The sequence below is a fragment of the Ochotona curzoniae genome, unplaced genomic scaffold (assembly GCF_017591425.1).
Source record: "Ochotona curzoniae isolate NIBS_2020 unplaced genomic scaffold, NIBS_Ocur_1.0 scaffold_1852, whole genome shotgun sequence".
Lineage (NCBI taxonomy): Eukaryota > Metazoa > Chordata > Mammalia > Lagomorpha > Ochotonidae > Ochotona > Ochotona curzoniae.
This window is the reverse complement of record NW_024467087.1, coordinates 30893080-30915859: the sequence shown is the minus strand read 5'-3', so window position 1 is coordinate 30915859 and position 22780 is coordinate 30893080. Positions and strand designations below refer to the sequence as shown.

The 22780-nt window shown below is 38.3% G+C and overlaps 1 protein-coding gene and 1 pseudogene across 2 annotated transcripts in view; one reads left to right on the top strand and one right to left on the bottom strand.

The window, feature by feature from the left end:
• COL4A5 (collagen type IV alpha 5 chain) overlaps positions 1–22780 on the top strand; it is a 185485-nt gene that overhangs the window by 130354 nt on the left and 32351 nt on the right. For both annotated transcript variants that reach the window (XM_040999806.1, XM_040999805.1), the window contains exons 31-37: positions 1475–1642; positions 2441–2530; positions 3288–3437; positions 5347–5445; positions 9355–9444; positions 10152–10291; positions 18788–18914. In XM_040999806.1, the coding sequence (XP_040855740.1) occupies positions 1475–1642; positions 2441–2530; positions 3288–3437; positions 5347–5445; positions 9355–9444; positions 10152–10291; positions 18788–18914 (864 nt within the window). The remainder of the gene's footprint in view (positions 1–1474; positions 1643–2440; positions 2531–3287; positions 3438–5346; positions 5446–9354; positions 9445–10151; positions 10292–18787; positions 18915–22780) is intronic.
• Positions 14123–14507, bottom strand: LOC121169270 (annotated as a pseudogene).

The window sequence follows — 22780 nt, the reverse complement described above, 5'->3', positions numbered from 1 at the left end:
TGAGAACAATCTCTGGGAAGGGACTGTCTGAAGCCTTTTCGCTGATGGGTACTGGAGTGTGAACCCGCAAGATGTTTCCAGTGTAATTCTTTTCTCATAAATTTATTATTTTTAAACTACCTTGTTTTTTTGAGTCTTACAGAAATTTACCAGGGTTAAGTATTTTTTTATTGAAAATTCAAATAGAGTGTGAGATCTTTCCTCAGCTGATTCACTCCCCAAGCACCCGCTGTGCCTGGAGTTGAGCCAATCCGAAGCCAGGGGCCTGGAGCTTCCTCCGGGTCTCCCACACGGGTGCAGGGCCCCAAGGCTTTGGGTCGTCCTCAACTGCTTTCCTAGACCACAAGCAGGGAGCTGGATGGGAAGCAGGGTTGCTGGGATTAGAACTGGTGCCCATATGGGATCCTGGCATTTGCGAGGCAAGGACTTTAGCCGCTAGGCTTTCGCGCTGGCCCAAGGTTTAAGTATTTTTGTAGTGACCCTTTTTTTTTTTCCTCTAAAGTCCTAGTTGAGAAAAAATCCTGGTTGAAATAATGAACAAAAATTTATAGCAAAGATTAATACTAATATTTATTAAAATATTCAAAACAAAACCCAAATAAAATAAAGTCCATGTAACTGACTTATTTTGTAATTAACCATTTTTACAGATCATATAACTATGTATCATAATATATTAAAACATGTTTTAATATATTTAAATATATGCAAATACAACTGCATAAATGCTGCAAGTCTGCAATGGGACTAAAACATATTCAGAATAAGCATTTGGAAAGTTTACCAGTAATTTAATAGTATTACTTTATTTGTGATATAATAACAAAAATTAGATTTTTATGTCTTGGTGTTTCATTTTAAACATTTCAGTTATATTTTGCATTTAAAAAAATTCTCAGTGAATAACCCAGAACTAAGAAAAAGTGATCTTTCACCAGAAATAGTTTGAGAAATATTGTGTTAGAGACGTATGCTTGAAAATCCTGAAGCTAAATTTTAGGTATTTGTAATTCATGCTGTACACACAGGGTTCTATCATTTGTTTGCTAGAAAAAATATGAAATGCATTTTTACAATGAATTTATGTATGTATGTATTTAAAAGGCAGAGTGATAGAGAGAGGGGGAGAGACAGAGAGAGGAGACAGACCCACTGCCCATCTCTTGAGTGACTGCCCTGGTGCCTCAAACAGCCAGGTCTGAACCAGGCTGGAGTCAGGTGCTAGGAACCACGTCCTGGTCTATTGCATGCATGGTAGGGACCAAAGGATTTGGGCCATGTTCCGTTGCATTCCTAGGTACATTAGCAAGAAGCTGGAATGGAAGCAGAGTAACAGGGACTGAAATCTGCCCTATGATACGGAATTCAGTTGTTGCCAAGCCACCATTGAACCTACTCTGCCACAATACAAATCCCCCAGATATGTCTTTTTAAACTGCTTCAATGTTTGCTAATAATGATGTTTATTTACTAGGCTTACATGGAATACCAGGAGAGAAGGGAGATCCGGGACCTCCTGGGTTTGATATGCCAGGACCTCCCGGTGAGAGAGGCAATCCGGGGGTCCCAGGAACACCTGGTCCTGTGGGACCTCCAGGGCCACCAGGGCTCCCAGGAAAAGCAGGTGCCACTGGATTTCCAGGTAATTTGTTTAATGTTTTCTCTGATTTTGTTTTCAGGAAATTAAAGCCAATAGGACTTGTAGTTTTCTCTATTGATTCTCCCCCTTAATGAAGAGTGTTCAATGTCTTTGTAAGAAACCCATATTAAGATTTGCCCTATATTTTATTCTCTGTGGGTATTCTAGGTATATCTATGATGAACAGCCCCAAGACATAATGGTTTAAATCAGCCTTCTGATTTTGCTCAGGATTATATGGGCAAGGAATTAAAATGTACAGAGGTAGGGCTTAGGGAGCTACTTCCAAGACAGTACTTTTCCATCACCTAGTCTTCATTGAAATTTTAACTCATCATACCTGTTGCCTCTTCACATGGTTTGGAGGCTTCATATTATGGTTGTATCTGAGTAGAAGCTTTCTTTCATGGCAGCTGGCTTTAAAGAAAGAATCCCCAAAGTCAGGTGCAAGTATTTGAGGAACCATGGTAAGAAGTCGAAACAGTCTTATTATTTAGCCATGGAAGTCACACAGTGTCAATTAGGAGGATAAAGACACAGACTCAACCAAAATTAAGAGGAAGAGCCTGTACAAGGGCATATATACTAGGAAATGGGGTCCATTGGTGAGGGACATCTTTGGATACTATTTTACCACAGTGAATCATTTTTATTCATGGATACTAGCAATAGTCAGCACTAAGATTATAGGCAACAGAAAAGGAGTTCAACTTCACAGTGTCTTCCAGACATCTTAAAACAATACTTTCATCTTTCCAAAGTCCCAGAAAGGCAAAAGTTAATTACTGGTGTTGTTCAAAGGTGCCAAAGGTGAGATGGGTATGATGGGACCTCCAGGCCCACCAGGACCTCTGGGAATTCCTGGAAGAAGTGGCAATCCTGGTCTTAAAGGTAATATTCAATTTTGTGTATGAGAGAGAAAATTAAACATCACCTGATATCAATACAGTCACTTTTGTTTAGCTACTTTAGAATGAGCAATGTTTGTTTGTGTCTTATTTCTGTGTGGTATTGTCTTCAATTTTGTGGGATGCTTTGTTTAGATGCCATGTAGTGTAAATACTTAGCTCAAAATGGCAAAAATATGGATCAGCTTTGATCCATTATTTTTTCATTGTTTAAAGTTTTTTTTTTTTTCAGTTGTAAGTCAGATTTACAGAGAGGTGAGACAGAGAGGAAGATTTTCCTTTCCCTGCTTCATTCCCCAGGTGGCCGCAATGGCCATAGCCAAGCCAAGCTGAAGGAGCCAGGAGCTCCTTCCAGGTCTCCTAAGTGGATGCAGGGTCGCAAGGCTTTGTGTCGTCTTCTCCTGCTTTCCCAGAGCACAGGAAGGGAACTGGATGGGAAGAGGAGCAGTCAGGACTTGAACTGGCACACATATGGGATCCTCACACATGCAGGAGGAGGATTTAGCCTCTGATTCTTTTCTTACACCCAGTCTATAATTTCCAAAGACTTGCAGAAGAAAGAATTAGTATCTGGATTTAAAATATGTATATACTCAACTAACTAATATACCATGACTAGGCTGCATTAATATTTTGAGTGGCTAGCAGCCAAACCACATAAAATGTGTAATCATCACTTATTTTAATCTTGGGTGGATAAAGTTGATCTGTTGTGCCTTTTCCGCATGTGTTGATTGTAGGGGATGATGGTTTACACGGTCAGCCAGGACTTCCTGGCCCAGCAGGAGAAAAGGGCAGCAAAGGAGAGCCTGGCCTTCCAGGACCTCCTGGACCAGTAGATCCAAATCTGCTGGGCTCAAAAGGAGAGAAGGGGGAACCTGGCTTACCAGGTGAGTGAATTCATCTATTCAGGAATATTTTCATAGTGTATCTAAAGTTTAATTTTTAAAAATAACATTTTTGTGATATAGGATTCGCCAACAAAAATGATTTAGGTGTATCAAAATTTGGTCATGCTTGATTATATTGTTTCACGAATCCGTATTTGCTTGAGTGTTTATATAGTTTATCTCTCACAAGCTATATGGTTTTAATAGATTCAGGCAGTCATATTCAAGCCTTACAGAAGTGGTATAGGATGTGGTTAAAAAAATAAAAAAAGAAAAAAGACATTATTGTCATAAATCATGTGGAAAGCACATTTGAGGATTCAGAAAATTTGGAAATCCTTTTTAGATTTTTTTTTACCCTTGAAACCAGTTCCGAATAAATGGTACATCATTGTACAACAGTGTCTTGATAGCCATATCATACTTAGATTTTAAATGTAGTTCTCTGTTATTCTAACTTGGAAGAATAAACAAATATTTGACTATGAACAACCAGCTCAGCTTTGAAGAAAATTGTTGAAAGTCTAGTGAACAACTGTGATGTTGCATTTACTTTATTAGAAGCAACCAAGGTGTAATGTGTAACATATTTCTTTAAATTAAAAAAAAATTCCTTTAATAGAAGTATAGCATCTTCCTAATGAAACAGGAAAAAATGTGGATAAGCAGAAATCAATCCTTACATTCATCTTTATCCATTGTTAGTTTTGACCACAAAACTCCACTTTGCATCATGGCAGGTTCAGAGGATATATCTTGTCACTGGCCTGGAAACTAGTACTGTTAGGCCCTTTTCAGTGATTACCTTGGCCAGCATGGCACTGAGCCACAATACAGTCCTGTGGTTCCTTGCTATCCCTACCTTCCAGCTTTGAGTTTCAGTGGAAAATCCTCAGCTCTTTCTTCTACCTTACTACTCCACCGTGATTGTTCTCTTCTTCAGCTCTCATCTGGTGATTGTCAGAGTGATAACAGAGATTTACCTGACTTTAATACTCAGTCATTGGGGCTGAGCCTGGGAGTAGGATTTTGTCTGACTGACTGTATCACAGTGGGCTTGGCAGACATTGGAACTCACTTCCATTTTCCTCCTCCAAGCAGGAGACATCTCTCCCCCTCTTCTTTCTTTCTTCCTCTCTTCTCATTCCTTCCTTCCTTTCCCCTTCTTTCCTTTCCTTCCTTTCCTTCCTTTCCTTCCTTCCTTCCTTCCTTCCTTCCTTCCTTCCTTCCTTCCTTCCTTCCTTCCTTCCTTCCCTCTGTGCTACTTGGAACTGTAAGGAGTGTGTTACAAGCTGTTCTTTCCTCCACACTTTATTCATTGTGACTTATCATCATGTTATGAAAGATCACTGTGGTCTCTCATCTGACTTCTGTAGCTCCTATGAAGATGACTTGCTGCATGACCAGTTGTTCAAATTGCTGTCTATGTGGAAAGGTCATAGCTAGAGCTTCTTAGCCAATAGCCATCTTGTTATATCTCCAATCTACCTAATTTTGTTGAAATGAAATGTCTTTCTTTGCTTTCCCTTTGTAAGTCTTGTTTCATCTTCCAATGACACTTTCAGCATAATAGGAGCAGTAGATTATAATTAGCCTCTACTTTGGAGTTACTAAGGGTATTCTTAGAAACAGTGTGGAGATCACAAGTCTCAATTTCTTCATTTTACAGTGTAAAACTCTGAGGCCCAAAGAGGAAGGCACTGTATTTGAGTACTCCGCTTTTCTTGGTGGTAAAAAAAAAAAAAAAAAAAAGGAGGCTTTGAATAGCAGTCCTCACTAATCGTTCATGTTATATCGGAATAGTGCTAGTTTTTCTTTCTCATTTTATAGTTCAAAGCAGCTTGCTCTGGCAGACTCATCTCATGGTGGTGATATCAGCCTAACTGTCTCTTTTCTTCATCCTCCGAAGGTATTCCTGGAATTTCAGGGCCAAAAGGTTACCCGGGTCTGCCTGGTGACCCAGGGCAACCTGGACTGAGTGGACAGCCTGGATTACCAGGATCTCCAGGTAGGTATTATAGAATCCTACAAATTGACACCTGCGCTGAACTTTTGGAAAATGATTATATGTTTATATTATTTCTTAATATTTGGGATTTGGCAGGAATAATATGGTTGGGTAGGTACTGACCTAGAGTCCATCTTTGACCAAAGATGCTGTTATTTGCCTCAGTGTGCAGTGACAATTTATGCACTCTTCTGCTTTACTCAGGCAGTTTCTTCTATTTGTGGCATCAGAGTATATACAGAATCATAAGTATGACCCAAGTCGGGACTATGTTTTTTCATATACATGGCAACACATTAGAAAACACATAGAAGGACTACTATTTGGTATACATCTGAAGAATTTACCTATTCCAGCATTTTTTTTCCCTCTTCAGACAAGTCAGTCATTAAACCACATAAAAGCAGATGGTTGCTGATTCTACTTTGTAAAACTTCACATGCGAAAGCTTTACAACCTCCACTGGTAGCATATTATAGCACCAATGACTCTTACAGTCAATATTTTTGTATTCCTGATCACTTCTGGCTGCTTAATTAACATGTTCGTTTCTCCCCTGAAGAAATAAAGAGCAACTAGTTCCTGCAAGTCAAGTATTTCTTCTTTACTCCACAACACATTGACTTAACATAGTTGAGGAGAAAAATTCTCCCTCTCTTTCACTCCCTTCTTTTTTTTGTTTGTTTGTTTTGTTTTTTTTATATAAAATTTTATTTTGACATTCTTTACATAGTTAATTAGGGTAAGAAGGTTCAAGGGCTACAGGAAAGTGGATAATACTAGTATGTTTTCCATATTGTTACCTTCATGTTTAAAGGGGGGTATTAAGGGAGAAGGCCCACCCAATTTCCCACCCTCCCCAGGTCCCGGATGTAGGGCATGCTCTGAGGTTCTTGCTCAAGTGGTTTTGATATTGCCACAGTTATGAATTGCTGTCAATCTTGCCACTCCAAGCACTATGAGGGCTTTGAAAAATCCACTGATTGACATAGTCCATCATAGCTGAGATGGTTGGTTGACCTGTTCTGTCTTCTCTCTTTTCTTCATTAGGGTTCTGAGTCCAGCATTTAGATTAGGAAGATCTCCAAAGAAACTTCTTGTATGTGCTAACAAGTACAGGGCCTGGCACCGTCCATCGCTCCAATCAGCTGGTGGTTGCAATTGCTGGGTTGGTTCTGTTTTCACTCCCGACTTCCACTGGAACCAATGGGTGTTGCAGTCCAGCCTGCTTCTGCCCAGCACATACTTGGCCCTCACATAAACCAGTGGGAGCTGCAGCCTAGTTGGAGCGACCCACAATAACCCCCACCAGGCCCATCCCCTACCCTGGTTTGCCAGTAAGTGTAGCAGTAATCCAGTCTGTCCCACATCCCATTCCACCCCAGCCGCTATCTTAGTTTTATGTCCTCCTGTGGAAGTGGTAACCCAAGAGGGATGAGCCCACTATTTCCCTCCCAGGCCTCTCCCACTCCCAGATTCCAGCTGATGCTGTGGCTAAGCCCAAACAACCCTCGCCCACTTTAATTTTGTTTGTACCAGTAGGAATAATCCGCCCAGCCCGGCTTTTCCCTGATCTAGTCAACATGAGGCGCACAGGTGTGGTAGCTCTGCCTAGTCTGGTCTGCCCCCATCCCAGCCTATGCTGTCCTGCAGAAGTAGCTGTCCTGCAAAGGAACCCTCCCTTATTCCCCTGCTGGCTCTGCCCACTTCCTTTCTTGTTCTCAGGCTGGTTGGGCGCTGCGGTCCCTTCCGGTACAGGCAACCTCACCTCGGCATTCCATAATGTGCACTAGTCTTTGTTGCGACCGAACCTGGGTCGACCCACACTGGTGCCTGGATTTGCCAGTGGATGACATGGACAGATTCAGCCTGGTCTTGCCCCCACGTCTGCCAATTGTATGCCAGTGGGTAGCTTTCCATGGCCTTTTCTGGGCTGTTTCCTATCATGTTTCTTGCGCTGACCTGCCGGGTCTGTGTCCTGCCAGAGGAGTTGCCCAGGCTCCTCCATCAGAACCTCTCCCAATGCCAGGTTTCACCCTTACCAGTGGGTCCATGAGCCAACCCTAGTCAGTCCACCTCCTGTCATAGCAGGAACTGTGGCTTTTCCTGACTGGCCTTCCACCCAATCTGGTTCTTGCTGTTGGATGTTCCAGCCTAGCCATGGTTTGTCCATACCCACATATGGCTCACACATGGCTCAGTAGGGGTTTGAGACCCTGCCTAGTCCATCCCACATCTGCCCTGGTCCTCCAGAACACCGGGGGAGTCGGGATCTGACCCGGTTCAGTGCATCCAATCCCAGTCCACACTTGTGCCAAGGGAGACTACAACTGTTTCCAGATCAGAACGCAGCCCCCCTTCCAGGCCACTTGCCTCTTGGTGGGAACCTCAGCCCAGCTAGGGTTGTCCCCTTTGCTCCCCAACCGGGTCTGTTCCCAGCCATAGATCACTTGGCTGCCAATGGATGCTCTGACTCAGCTTGGCACAGCCCCTCCCCTGTCCCGAACGCTGCCTTAGACACTGTGGCTTAGCGTCCCTGGCTCCCACAGACCAGTAGATACAAGAGCCTAGCTCGGCATGACCTCTGCTCCCTCCTGGTTTCTAGTTTTACTTGTTGGCTAAGGTTTGCTCAGTCGTGCCTGATCTACTCTGTTCCATTACCAGTTGACACATTAGCCAGCTGTTGGAGCTACTTTTGCAGGACAAGCCCCAAGCCATAGCTTCTGCATGACTGGTATTTGGTGCTCAACATTATTAGTGATTAAAAGTTTTGCTAAGGAAGAGTTACTGCCTGTTTCAGGTCCAAGAAGCACAATGGGTTCAACCTGGAGTTAATTAAGCAGCGACTCAAAGAACCAAATCCCCAGAGCTCCCTGGCCGGGCGGCCAGCAGGCAGAGCCTGGCACCAAATGGCGCACTGCCCACCCGGGAAACAGCTCAGCACGTGCACATGGCAGCTGTCCGGGATCCAGGCATGAGATGCCCCGTCCTGAGACCCACCAGCTGCCGGAAGGCTGCTGGAGGTTTAAATAACCCAGGCCCAAGGTCGCGCCCCTCCCAAATCCCATTCACCACCCCATGAAGGCGGCGGGTGGGTCCCGGACCTGCCCAGTCCCGGAGGCCTCCTCCCTTGGTCTACTCACCCCGAAGGAAGCAGCCCCCGGAACCCAGCAGGCCTGGGAAACAGCTCAGCACGTGCACATGGCGGCTGTCCGGGATCCAGGCATGAGACGCCCCGTCCTGAGACCCACCTCTTTCACTCACTTCTGCATTTTCTCCATCAAGTCAGAAGTTGATGTGAAAGAAAAGAGGGGGAAACACTCATTGAGATAATCCTCTGACTCTTGAAAAATACTTAGGTGACACCACAAAATTCAAGTACCAATCATCTAGGAAGTATGTGCCAACAGAACAACCATGGTTATTTGAGGTATCTGCCCAGTACCTCTTCATCAACTTGTAGCTCTGTGGATCTAATATGTAGTAGGGCTATATAGGGACAGTTAATCACCTTTCTTCTTCCTTGTCGCAGATACCCAGAATCTATGTAAGAAACCCTTTCTGAATCTCTTAAAAACAGATTTATTATGTTGGATAGATCTTGAAAACAGAGCCAAGGTAGTTATACACATAGAACAAATGAGTCTTCAAATGATTTGAATTGCTTTAGGACAGGGTGCTCTGAAAATTCTCTTATGAAGTTGTATTAGGAGACTTCTATTTCCACATGTTTATATTGTAATATGTTCCCACAGAGATTTCTTAGATATTTCTTGACTGTTTAATGCCAAATTATAGTTGTCAACTTTAATCTTTACTACTTATTGCACCCAGTCCCATGCTGGCAACTTTAATTACTGCTCATTCCAATTGCCCACTAGTCCTGATATTAGCAATTTGACTTTTCAGGTCCCAAGGGTAACCCTGGCCTTCCTGGGCAACCAGGACTTACAGGACCACCTGGACTTAAAGGAAACTTAGGTGATATGGGTTTCCCAGGTGAGTAGTGATGAAAGTCTCCCAAATATCTGTTGTCTTATTTTAGAGGCAAGCAGAGTTCATGTTTGCTGGTTCATGTCATAAACATCTGCATTTGCAGGAGCTGGGGACAGGCCAAAGCTTGGAGCTTGGAACTCAGTCTAGGTCATCTACCTGGGTATCAATTGCCCAGCAATTTTAGCCATCACTAGCTATCTCATAGGAAACTGGAATCAGGGACCAACACTTGAACCTAGGCACTCCAGTATCGAATGTGGGCATCTGAAACTGAAGCTTCACCATTAGCCCAAGCCACTGAACAATCCCACATATTCAATATCCTTAATGGAAAGTGATGGTGCATTATCTTTTTTTTGGGGGGGGGTCAGTGAAGAGGCTATTGGCAAAATCTGAGATAGTATCTAAGATAATCAGTGGACAGAGTTCTCTTGTTACACAAATATATAAAGTGAGAATTGGTGGGAGGAGTTTTAGAAACCTAAAAAAAGCTTGAATACACAAATTATACTTCTTTCATTTAAACCTCTGTTAAAAATAAGTTTTATATAATCTTGGCTGTGAAGCACATTATTATATAGTATGTGGCTCATAGTTTGTAGGGAAAGTTTTAATCTTTTTTGGGGGGGAGAGGAGCGGTTCATAGGCATCTTAGGTACATAATGAGTATAGAATATCTTATTAAATATTACACGTGAAACTTTCAACAGGTCCTCAAGGTGTGGAAGGGCCCCCCGGACCTCCTGGAGTTCCTGGTCAACCTGGATCCCCAGGATCACCTGGGCAGAAAGGAGAAAAGGGTGATCCTGGTGTTTCAGGCATTGGTTTTCCAGGTCTTCCTGGCCCAAAGGTAATCGTACTCCAGGCATATGTCTTGAGCAAATGAGATTTTGTTTGTTTGTTTGTTAACACTGTGCTCCTTGCTAATTCTTCATTTGACAAGTTGTAGAATGACATACTTTTTTTTTAGGTTGGATTTTTATCCCTCCATGCAGCTTGGGGCCAGTGCAATGAAAAGGGTGGAAAAACTCTGGTCTCTTCATGTTGCTTCAATAGTAACCTGAGTGTGTTTCAATAAACTAGACATATTGCTGCCTGACTTTGGCTTTCCCTTTTTGATGACAGAGTTGTTGATCTTTGTGTTAACATTTTTACTGATTTGGAAAGATTTATATGCGAAGTAACTTAAGATATAAATGAAAGCATGATAATACTCTCGAGATATTTATTAGAAATGATTAGCAGCAGAGACAAGAGGGAAAGAAAGAGAGAGGGAGAGAAATCGAAAGAAGGGGAGGGAGAGAGAGATCGTTATTCTACTGTTTTCCTCCCCAAATTCTCACAACAGTGGTCACTGGGCCAGGTTGAAGCCAACAGCCAGGATTTCATCCAAGTCTCCCAACTGTGTTGCAGGGGTCCAAGCATTTGAACCATTCTCTGGTGCTTTCCCAGGTGCATTAACAATGAGCTGGATTTAAAGCAGAGTAGCTAAAATTCTAGGATGGAATGTCAGCACTGCAAATGGCAGTGTAATGTTCTCTCACAACACCAGCATAGAAGTATCCTTATTTGAATGTCTGAGAAAATATTTGAATTTTCTCAACAGCATTACATATTCTTTTTATACTTCTAGTCAATGTAAAAAGTTTAGTTGCCTTTCTACTGTAATCAAATTTAGAATTTGCTTTTGAATCACTCAAAACAAGAGCATTTATTTATTTATTTTCCACAATACAAGAATTAATTGAAAACTGCTTAGTTCCATGAAGGGAAAAGAAAAGCTTCCTTAATCATATCTACAGGACTTAGAAATATTAGAAAAGGATTAGCAGCATTCAATTTGCATGGTATCAGTGAAGATCCCACTGAAATAAGAATTTACTGAAGAACACTCTAAAGGAAATTTCTAGTTGCTTATCATACATATGTGTGTACATATACATTTTGTTTTCTCTATGTATGATAAATATAAGGGTTCAATGTATATGCTATCCTGTACCTTGCTTTGTAACTTCTATCTTTTTTCCTTCTTTGCTCTTATCTTAAGCAACTTTCTTTGGCATTTTACAATATGTCTATTAATGCACATTTATACTGGGCAGATTTTCAAAATGTGAAATTGCTGGATCATAGTATACGTGCATTTAAGTTATTATCTTTTTAAATTTATTTTAAAAATAATGGGTAACAGGTGAATGCAATTTTAAAATACAACCAGAATAGAAAGATGTAAAATGAGAAATAAACTTTCTACATGTTCTCAAACCCCAAATTTCCAGTTCTTAATTCCTAGAGTGAACACTTTTAGCAGTTTAGCATGTCCTTTTCCAGAAAGAATTTGCTAATGCATGCATATATTTCATCAATTTTAAGGCTCATTTTTATTACTTTCAAAATCACTGATATATTTGAATACATCTTGAAATAACAAGCATGTTATAGACAAACTTGGAAAAGTTTTCCTCAGTTGCTCATGCATGAAAAGATGCTGCATCTTCTGAATTTATACGTCTTTTTGTATTTTTACATACATAAAATCACATTGTACATTCTCTTAGCTGGCTTTCATCGCTTAGGAAATCTTGACAAATATCAGCTCATAGACATGGGCCTCATGTTTTATAATTGTTTAGTGCACTTTCGTTGATTTACCATAATTTAATCTACTATTAATACTGAATATGTTTTCATAGCTGCACAATTAGAGATATGTAACACTGATGATTCTTATATAAACTTATCTTATGAATTTTGACTAAATGCTGCTGTGGAATAAATTCAGTGTTGAATTGCTGGAATACAGCAAATATGTGCCTTTTAATACTGATTCTTACTAACAAATTTTCTTATTAAATAAATCAATTTTTATGGAAAATTATAGCATAAGACTTTCCTATCTGCTTTTCATTTGATAAATATTGAGTGTTAATCAACTTTAGAATTTAGAATCAAATAGATCTTTTTTATATTTGCACTTTTCTGATTCTAATTGGGATTCTTGTGCTTGTACTTGTTGTATAAGTTATCCATTCTCTTTGTCACCCTTTCTTAAGACGTGATTGCTTGTTTATAACCTAGTGATGTGTCAAAACCCACTAGTGACACATAGTGATGATGCATCCACTGGCTGTTATTTATGTTGCAAATACTTTCTTCAAGTCAGTTATATGTATTAGAGCATTGCTTGCTGTGTACTTTATCAGAAGTTTAAAAATTTTATCTAAGTGAATTTGACACTCATTTTCTATTCATTTGAAAATATTGAATGGTATCGTGTCCTGAGCATTATTTTAGGTAGTGCAGATGGAACATTCAGGAAACAAATTCTCTACCTGCATGGGACATTTATCTTATCAAAGTGACATAGGAGGAACCTTCAAAATTTTATGAAAAATGTATCTTATGATAATCAGTGTGTGGATTTCAAAAAATTTTGCACCGTAGTCAACTTAATTCATTCCATTTTTCATATTCATTTGGAGTCTTGTCATCTAATAGGATTATTGTGATAAAACTCATGAAAATTTGAAGCAAATGCTTGGTGATAGGGTTTGCTGAGAACTGTTACACATTGGAATGAATTGGTAAAGGAGAGTTCCTCCAATGAAAGTTGAGGATGATGTCTTTGCTTAATTAAGGAAGTGAGTTGTGCAAAAACCCTGTGCTGGGGGACATACCTCACATGTTTAAGTAACACAGTTGAGTTCCTTGTGGTTAAACAGAGTGAAATGAAAGCAAGCAAAAAGTGAACTCAGGTTGTTAAAGTAGATCAAATTGTCTGGGTCATTAAATGACAAATATGCAATAAATTTCTGTAGTTATTGCACTGTTAAGAAACAGCAATAATGGTAAAAGATCGAAAATGACTAATACAGTATACTAAAAATCTTAGAAACTGAGGCAGTAGGCAGAAATTTGTGCCCTGAATCTTTATACATGAAGTTGATATGACACTTAAAATTCTTCTGTATCATCACTAGATTTCAAATTAAGAGACTAAGACATTGCAGTTACTACAATCCTGGATATACTTTTAGTGAAATTAGAAAGCACACCCTAGAATTTCTACAAAACTACTAGGGCTCAAATAGAGCCAAAGAAATATTGAAAAGAATATATTACGAGTACTCACTCTTCTAGATTTCAAAACTTCAAACGTTATGATCATGGCATAAGAAAGGCATATATATCAGTGGAATAGGGTCCAAAATAAGCTTATACATTTTGTATCAGTTTATATTCAGCAATGGTACCAAGACAATTAAAAAGGAAATGAACAGTCTTTTCAACAAGTAATGCTGAGAGAAGTGACTTGCTACATATAAAACAGTGAACTTGGACTTCAACGTCATGCCAGATACAAAAATTAACTAAAAATGGGTAACTGAGCTGAATGTAACAGCTAAAATAATGAAGATCTTAGAAGAAAAAAAATGACTGAATCCCCATGACCCTGGGTTAGATAATGAATGGTATCTTAGCCATTATACCCGAAGCACAAACAACAAAGAGAGAGAGAGAGAGAAAGAGAAAGAGCTTACAAAATTGTAGAAAATATTTGGAAATAATAAATCAGATATTTGTATCCAAAATATATAAAGAAGTAAAAAGCTCATTAAGAAAACAAATAACTCATTTAAAAAATCTTTAATAAATGGAACAAAAATACGTAAAACCACAGCTACTGGAAGAACCACTTGTTTTTGCCGGTCTTGTACATTTTCTCAAACTTGATCTTGGCGTCCCACTGGGCCTCACATTTCAGAGCAGGGTCTCTGAAGACAACCTGTTGACCACAGCTTTGCCCGAGGGAATGTCCATAGGATATCTGGTGGACTTGAGGTGGTTGTAGTTATAAACCTTCACAAATGACTTATCTTGGAGTGCTTGGTGATCTTCTTCTTACCCATGGCAGCTGTCATTTTGTGGGGACAGCGGTAGATGCTGACCACCAGCATGTGGCAGTAGGGGCAGGCCGAGGTGCCATCATTGATGTCATTCACTCTCACGGCTTTGCATCCCAAGTAAAGTCTGGCCAGGAACAGCACCACCTTTCCTGGTTTCATGAACTTGCAGCCACTCAGACTTACAGCCAAATGAGTCAATTTTTACAATGTGCAAAGAGAATAGACACTAAGACAAAATATTGTAATCAATATCAGATTATGCAATATAGAAGGGGACCTGAAATGTTCTACAAAATATATAATATTTTAGGACACAAAACTATTTTTGATAAAAGTTAAGTCATTTAAATAATAATCTAGACACAGAAAAACAAATTTCACATTTTTCTCTCCATGTGGAATTTGTTCGTTTTTGTTTGTATATAAAAATACACACATAGAGGGCCCGGTGCGATGGCGCAGTGGTTAAGGTCCTCGCCTTGCACGCCCGGGATCCCATATGGGCGCTGGTTCTATCCCGGTAGCGCCGCTTCCCTTCCAGCTCCCTGGCTGTGGCCCAGGAAAGCAGTCCAGGACGGCCCAAAGCTTTGGGACCCTGCACCCGTGTGGGAGACCCAGAAGAGGCTCCTGGCTTCGGATCGGCATAGCATTGGCCATTGCAGTCACTTGGGGAGTGAATCATCGGATGGAAGATCTTCCTCTCTGTCTCTCCTCTCTGTATATCCGCCTTTCCAATAAAAAATAAAATAAATCTTTAAAAAAAATCACATAGAATAGGCACAGTAAGATTCATTATACTAGTCCATTTACATTTGTGGATGATTCCAATATTCTATAGTAAAAGTAAAAGTGTGGTCTAAGTGGAAAACAAAAGAATAGAAAATAATACAGAATATCAACAAAACCAAGGGTTGGTTCTGTGAAAAAAATCCATAAAATTAAAAAACCTTTAGTTAGAGTGACTAAAAAAAATCCCAAACATCTAAAACCAGAGATAAAAGAGGGAACACTACTAGTATTAGAAAAGTAAAAATCATTACAAGAGAATACTACGAACAAGTTTATACCAACAAATTGGACATCCTAGATGGAATTTTAAAAATTCCTAAACATGTATAACCTAGTAAAACTGAATCATAGAAATAAATAAATAATCTAAGTAGATCTATTGCTGATAAAAAGATTGATTAGTTAACCAGAAAACTTCCAACAAAGAAAAACCAAGGTGGATGATAACAGTGGTGTATTCTACTGAACAATTAAACAAGAATAAATACCATTCTTTTTCAAGCTCTTTCAGAAAGTTGAAGAGGAGGAACATTTGTATTATAATCCTGTGGTGCCAGGTCTACCCCAATACCAAACCCATTAAAAAAAAAAACAGTAGAGTGAAAATATGGATGCATAGCCTTTATATAAGCTGAGACAGACTTATTAGCAAAACGTTAGCATAATGAATCCCGAGATATATAAAAAACAATTGCATGCCATAATCAAACAAGATTTTTCCTTTGAACACAAGAGTGTTTCAAGATGCAACAAATATCAATAATATAGCATATTAACAGAATGAAAGAGAAAGCCTACATGGACATGTCAATTAAAGCAGCAAAAAAGCATTTGACAAAATTCCATGCCAAGGATGTCCACTTCATCTAGTCATCAGCAACCATTCTGCTGAGCCAGGTGGAAGCCAGGTGCCTGGAACTCCATCAACTCTCCCATGGGGGGCCAAGTTCTTGGGCCATCCTCTGCTACTTGCTAGATGCGTTAGTAGGCATATGGGTCTGAAACAGAGCAACTGAAACTTAAACTGGCACTCTGATATGGAATGACAGTGTCACAGACAGGAGCTTCACTTGCTGTACTGCAATGCCAGCCCCTGTATCAATTATTGTAATGGAAATAGTTTGTATAAAGGTTCAGTTATGTGAGGTGAATAAGATCTAGAGATCTGCTTTATCACATACTGTGTTTAATAATACTGTTGATTTATTTCATATTTTTATGTTTTGGTTTTTATTTGTCCTAAAAAAAAATCTGTGGCTAAAATTTTCCCTGGTACAGTTTTGTTCTTGCTGGATTTAAAGTGCTCTTATTGCCAAACACACACACACACACACACAAGTCCTCAGTGTAATTTTTGGAGATAATGAATATGTTTACTATCTTGATTGTGGGAATAACAACAGTTGTGTGTGTATCAAAATATATACATTAAACATGTACATTTGTGTATATAAATTATACCTTCAAGCTTTTAAGAATGGCATTGCTGCATTCAGTTTCCTGTTCTTAGTATTTTGTTGGATAAAATACAAGTTATTTATGATTTTTTCATAGTATTTTTTATTCTTAAATTCAGATAGGACTACAAAAAATTAACTATTAGTTGGGGACACACAACTTCCACTTGAAGTTGTTATATTGTTGCCATGAAGCAGGATGCAATTTTTAATCCTTTACCATCAGAATTTTCTATTTGATATCTTGGTCTGTTTCCAGTGGCAGTGCTGTTCAATGTTATAGTACAATGGAAAAGACATAAGAATGAACTTTCTCACCACGTTTGATGCCTTCCCTTCTGTAAAGTGTGACATATAGTTTTCTGTGTGTGTGAGTTTTAGGTTACTATAGCATGAAGTGGGATAGCAGAGAGATGCCACTACTAGGATATAGCAGCAGTTGACTAAGAACCAATACTGTTAGATTGCAAATTTCAGTTTTAACAAGGAAGATATTAAACTGAACTTCTTTTTCTACGTAGTCTGCATGTGATACATCACAATGACCTTGAAAGAAGTTCTGTTTTCAAACTTGCTGAGCTATACATTCTGGTCTTCCAACGTCCAGATTATTTCAAAGTGGTAAATGTGACTCATCATGTATGATAAATTTCACTTTCAGCATTGCATCCAAATTGTATTGGAACTAGAGCCAATGCTGAAATTTGCAACATAATTGTATTCAAGTCACTTCTAACATAAGGAATGCAAATAGATCTGAAGTTTCCATTTCAAGAGTGATGTGTGAGATCCCTGGTTACTTTGTTGATTTTCTTTGTACTTGTATGCTTCTCTTCTTGTACTTAACATTTTTGAAATGTTTTGTTTTCCCTGTAAGTGTATGAATAATAAAAATTAGATAAAGTTTAAGCTAGCAAAATTTGGTCTGTTTCAAAAGATCTAATAAAATATTTACTTTCTTTTTAAAATTAACTTGGTTTGAAGGAGTAAGGCTGTAAGGTTTATGAAAGAAGGCGCATTGGTGGTGAGTGCTAGCTAAATTTAGACAAGATTATTTTTAGAATTAAACATACTTCAATATCATAAATAATCATGAGTTTGTCATCTGTCTTTCACTTGCAGACTATTTGAATTTTCTTCTTTTATATTTTGATATATATGTATACATATTTAATGTCTTTGTAAACAATAAAAAAATGACATCTTCTTCAATGCTTTCCTGAGTAACTGCAACTGATTCAAAATTTCGTTGTATATGTACTATGTCCTTAAAATGACTCTCTATATTTATACACATATACATATATGTGTATGTATACACACAGACATATGTGTGTACATATATGTATATATACAAGTATAAATGTTTATGCATATATTATTATATTTAATATCATTTCCACAAACTTTCTGAAGTAACCTTGCATGCTTTAACTAATAGTCAGGAAAATGTTCTCATTTTAAAAAATCGGTAAACATTCTTCTAAGGCTCTATTTGAAGAATATACAACACGATGTTCATTGAGCATAAATGTGTATGTAATTTTATTGACCACGATTTTATGATCACAGAGCAACTTTCAATGTAATTGAAGACTTAGGACTTGTTTTTGTTAAACTCTTACAGATATGAGTAAAGCTCCTAGGGTAAGCTCTCGTATTCACAGCAAAGCATCATAGAGGAAACGGAATGTAAATGTCCACATTGCAGTAACACTAAATATACCTTCTGCAGTAGAACCTACTATAGATGTCAGGCTGTTGTAAACAATGAATTACATCATAATATAGTAGGGAGGACAGTCATAGGTTGTAAATCAGACTGTTCTAATGCAAAGTCAGATTTTACCACTTTCTGGCTGTATCACTAGAACATGGGAGACAACAATAGTAACTTTCTAAAAGTTTTGTTAAGGACCTACCGTGGGAATCACAAGGACTCTGGAATCTGACTGACTTTGGTTCTGACCCCACTTGCCAGTTTCTAAAGGCCTTGGGCTCTTGCTTCTCTGACTCTGCCTTCATATTTAAAAATGAGATGATAAAGCTTAGCTGTAGTGTATTGTGATAGTTAACCAAAGTAATGAATCTAAAGCATTTAGTGCCTGCCATAAAGTAAAAACTGTAAATAATGTCAATTTGTCATACAACCTAAATAATATATAGGATTCGGTTTCTTTTCTGTGTTTTCAGGGTGAACCTGGTCTACCTGGACGCCCAGGAGAGCCAGGCATCAAAGGTTCTGTGGGAGTTGCTGGTTTGCCTGGGTTACCAGGGACTCCTGGAGCAAAAGGACAACCAGGCCTTCCTGGATTCCCAGGTAAACATTCTTTTTCTTTCATTTTTTAAGGAAAATATTACTTCTTCTTTCTTCTTTTAGGTCTTAGTTTCAGTTTGATTTTACAGTTTGATAAGTAAAGGACTCCCATCTTTTCCCCTTCCCATTGTCCCTTGTGTTTTACAATAATATAATCTTTCTGCTATAATCTTGGCTGCAGCATTCTGCTCTCTATATGTATCAGGACATTATAGGTATAAGTAATTATAGGGAGTCGAATATTTTGTTGTCTAGATATATTCAACAACTTTATTGGGAGCCTACTTTTATTCAGGAATAGAGATGCATACGGCAGATCTTCTTTGATTTGTTACTCTGGTCTCCATTACATCCTTCGTTTATGAGATTACAAGTATATACTTACTTAGCTTTATACATTTTCATTTTGCATTTTTGATGAAAGTTGTCATACATAAGAGAATATATACTTATCCTTTCAGGATTATCTTATTTACTGAGTATAATGGTCTCTAATTGGGACCATTTTGTGGCAAGTGGTAGAATTTTATTAATTTTACTGGATAAGTAGTATTCTGTAGAGTAAATATACCACAGTTTCTTTATCTAATCCTATTTCAGTGGGCATCTAGGTTATCTCCATGTCTTTGCTATTTTGATTGTGTTGCAGTGAGTGTAGGCATTCGGGTTGCTTTCTCATGTGTATGTATAAGATCATTTGGATGTATTCCCAGGAGTGGGATTGCTGGGTCATATGGTAGGTGAATTTTCAGTTGCCTGAGTGATCTCCATACTAATTTCCATAGTGGCTGCACTAGTCTACAATTCCACCAGCAGTAAAGTAGGATACATTTTCCCCACATCCTTACTAATAGTTGTTAATAGATTTCTGTATAATTCATGGTTATGTGGCACTTCAATTTGATTTTTAGTTGCATTTCCTTTATTGCAAGTGAGCTCGTGTGTTAGCCAATTGAAATTGTTCCTTTGAAAAAATAGCCAAGACTATCTTGAATAATAACAATCAAACCAGAGGAATCACAATTCCAGTTATTAAAACATATTACAGGGCAGTTAGAATCAAAACAGCCTGGTACTCGTACAGAAACAGAGAAGAAAAGCAATGGAACAAAATAGAAACTGCAGAAGAGAATCCACACATGTACAGCCAACTAATTTTTAAGAAGAAAACAGAAACAACCCTGGGAAAAAGGATGTTTTGGGGACAATTGGATATCAGCCTTCAGAAGTAATAAACAAGACCCCCCCACCTTTTACCAAATACAAAGATCAAATCTAAATGGATCAAGGACCTAAATCTACACCTAGAAATGATCAAACTATTACAAAAAAAAAACATAGGAAGCACTCTACAAGATATAGGAATTGAGAAAGACTTCCTTAAAAAGTCATCAAAGGCACAGGTAGTGAAAGCTAAAATAAACAAATGGGACTACATCAAACTAAGAAGCTTCTGTACAACAAAGGAAACGGTCAACAAAGCATATAGGGAATCAACAGGATGGGAGAAAAATCTTTGCACACTACACCACAGATAGGGGGCTAGTGCCTACGATTTACAAAGAACTCCAGAAACACAACAGCAAAACAAAGCAGTTAAGAAATGGGGAAACCAAATATTCCATTTTGTAACTCTTCCTGTGCTTGCTTTCCTTATCTATGCTAACCAGTTTTACAGAGCAACTGAACTTACAATCAGATACTAGCAGCATAATCTCAAGCTAGCTTTTTTAAAATCATTTTTCATTTATATAAAATAAGAATGAATGTTACTGACTCAGCAGGACAATATCCCATTGGCAGAGTGACTTGTTTGGTGAAATATTTTTCGATCTTTGACTGCTATCCACAAATCAATTAAGAAGGACTTATTCCAAGTCCTTGCCTGCTGGTGATCCTCTCAGAAAATTGTAGGCAGGCACACAGTTGGTGATTGTTAGTTGAACAATTATACTACTCAAATGGCAAGGTTGGAGTCATTCAAGCAGAAGGACCTAACACTATTCAAATTGATAGCCTGAACCAATTTATATTGGTTATTAATAGGCAGGTTATTATACTATCTGCTTGTTCATGCTAATATTGTTTTTACATTTTTATTGCACAGTGATACAGATGAATAGGTCTCTGAAAACATTTTTGTAAATCTTACTGAAATGTAGCATACATGTGGTAAAAACAAGTGCATAAATCTATTGATGAGTTTTCACACATATATACACATTATATATATACATATATGTATATATGTATGCATGTATATGCATGTATGTGTGTGTGTGTCCAGCAACCCACCATACACATCAAGGTGTAACAGTAATCCCATAGAGTTTACCAATACCTCTTCACAAGAAATTCCACATCCCTCTGTAACCACTGCTATAACTGGTATCATCATGAGTTCATTTTGCCTATTACTAAAATTCCTACAAATTGAACTATGCAAAATATACCCTGGTATCTGGCTTCTTTCACTCATCATTTTGTCTGAAAAATGAGTTTTTGCATGTGCCCATTTTTCATTTACCAGTACTATTTACTATTTTATTGAATATATTAAATTAGTCACTGTCCTGTTAATGCATTTCTTTGTTGTTTCCCTATTGGGACTATCATACAAAAAAAAATGCTGATGACATTCTTTTACATTTGTTTTGCTTGACATTTACACTGATTATTTTAGACATTATCCTACTAATAGATTTATTGAAATCATAGGATAGATGTACATTGAACTTTAACAGATGGTTCCAAACCATTTTACAAAATGATTTAACGAATTTCAGCCACACAAAAGGTGTATGATATATCCAGTGGCATATGTCATCACCATCAATGTGTATTGACAGTCTTTTTAACTCTGTCCATCCTGGAGTCCATACGGAAGTGTCACATTGAAGGTTTGATTTCTATGTTTCTGATCATTATAAATATAATGATGTTGACTATTTTCACTTCTATTAAGTGAAAATAAGGACTAGGAGGCCTATCAGGACTAGGAGGTCCTAGTTAGGGCAATTAGATAAGAAAAAAGTTATAAAGAACAAAAAGATTTTTTAAAATCTGAGGTAAATAATAATAAACAAACAAATCTGAAGTCAAATGTTAGTTCAAAAACAAAAGAATTATCTATTAACTAACAATGAATGATTAGTGTAGTGCATATGCTTACGATCTGTTAATACTGTTATGTCTTTTCTCTGAGTAATACTCATATTTTCCAGTTTTGAAATTATATTTGTATATTGAATGCCATGACAGTGTAATATAGGACTTCTGTTTTCTGTTAACTTTCTGTGGAGAGTGTTGAATACTATTCTTTTGAATAGTTCAAGTACCTGGGAACCAGCTTGACTTTATGGTGATGAATTTTAAGGCTTCGTTAGGACAAGGTTACTTTCATTGCCCTTGATCTTAGGTATATATGCTTTAGACCTGTGTATGCTGATTCTTAAATGTATCACCTTTATGGTATCATTTCCACTGGAACATTATGTTTAGATTTTTATATAGTATAGTCCCTTGGAAGCATATTCTCTCACCTATCATTTAGTAGAAAATACTTTTATCATGTTCTAATTATTCTTTTCTTAAAAGATGTATTTTTTAAAAAAAGATTTATTTATTTTATTACAAAGTCAGATATACAGAGAGGAGGAGAGACAGAGAGGAAGATCTTCCATCCGATGATTCACTCCCCAAGTGACACAACGGCCGGTGCTGTGCCGATCCAAAGCCAGGATCCAGGAACCAGGAGCCTCCTCCGGGTCTCCCACGCGGGTACAGGGTCCCAAAGCTTTGGGCCATCCTTGACTGCTTTCCTAGGCCACAAGCACGGAGCTGGATGGGAAGTGGAGCTGTCAGGATTA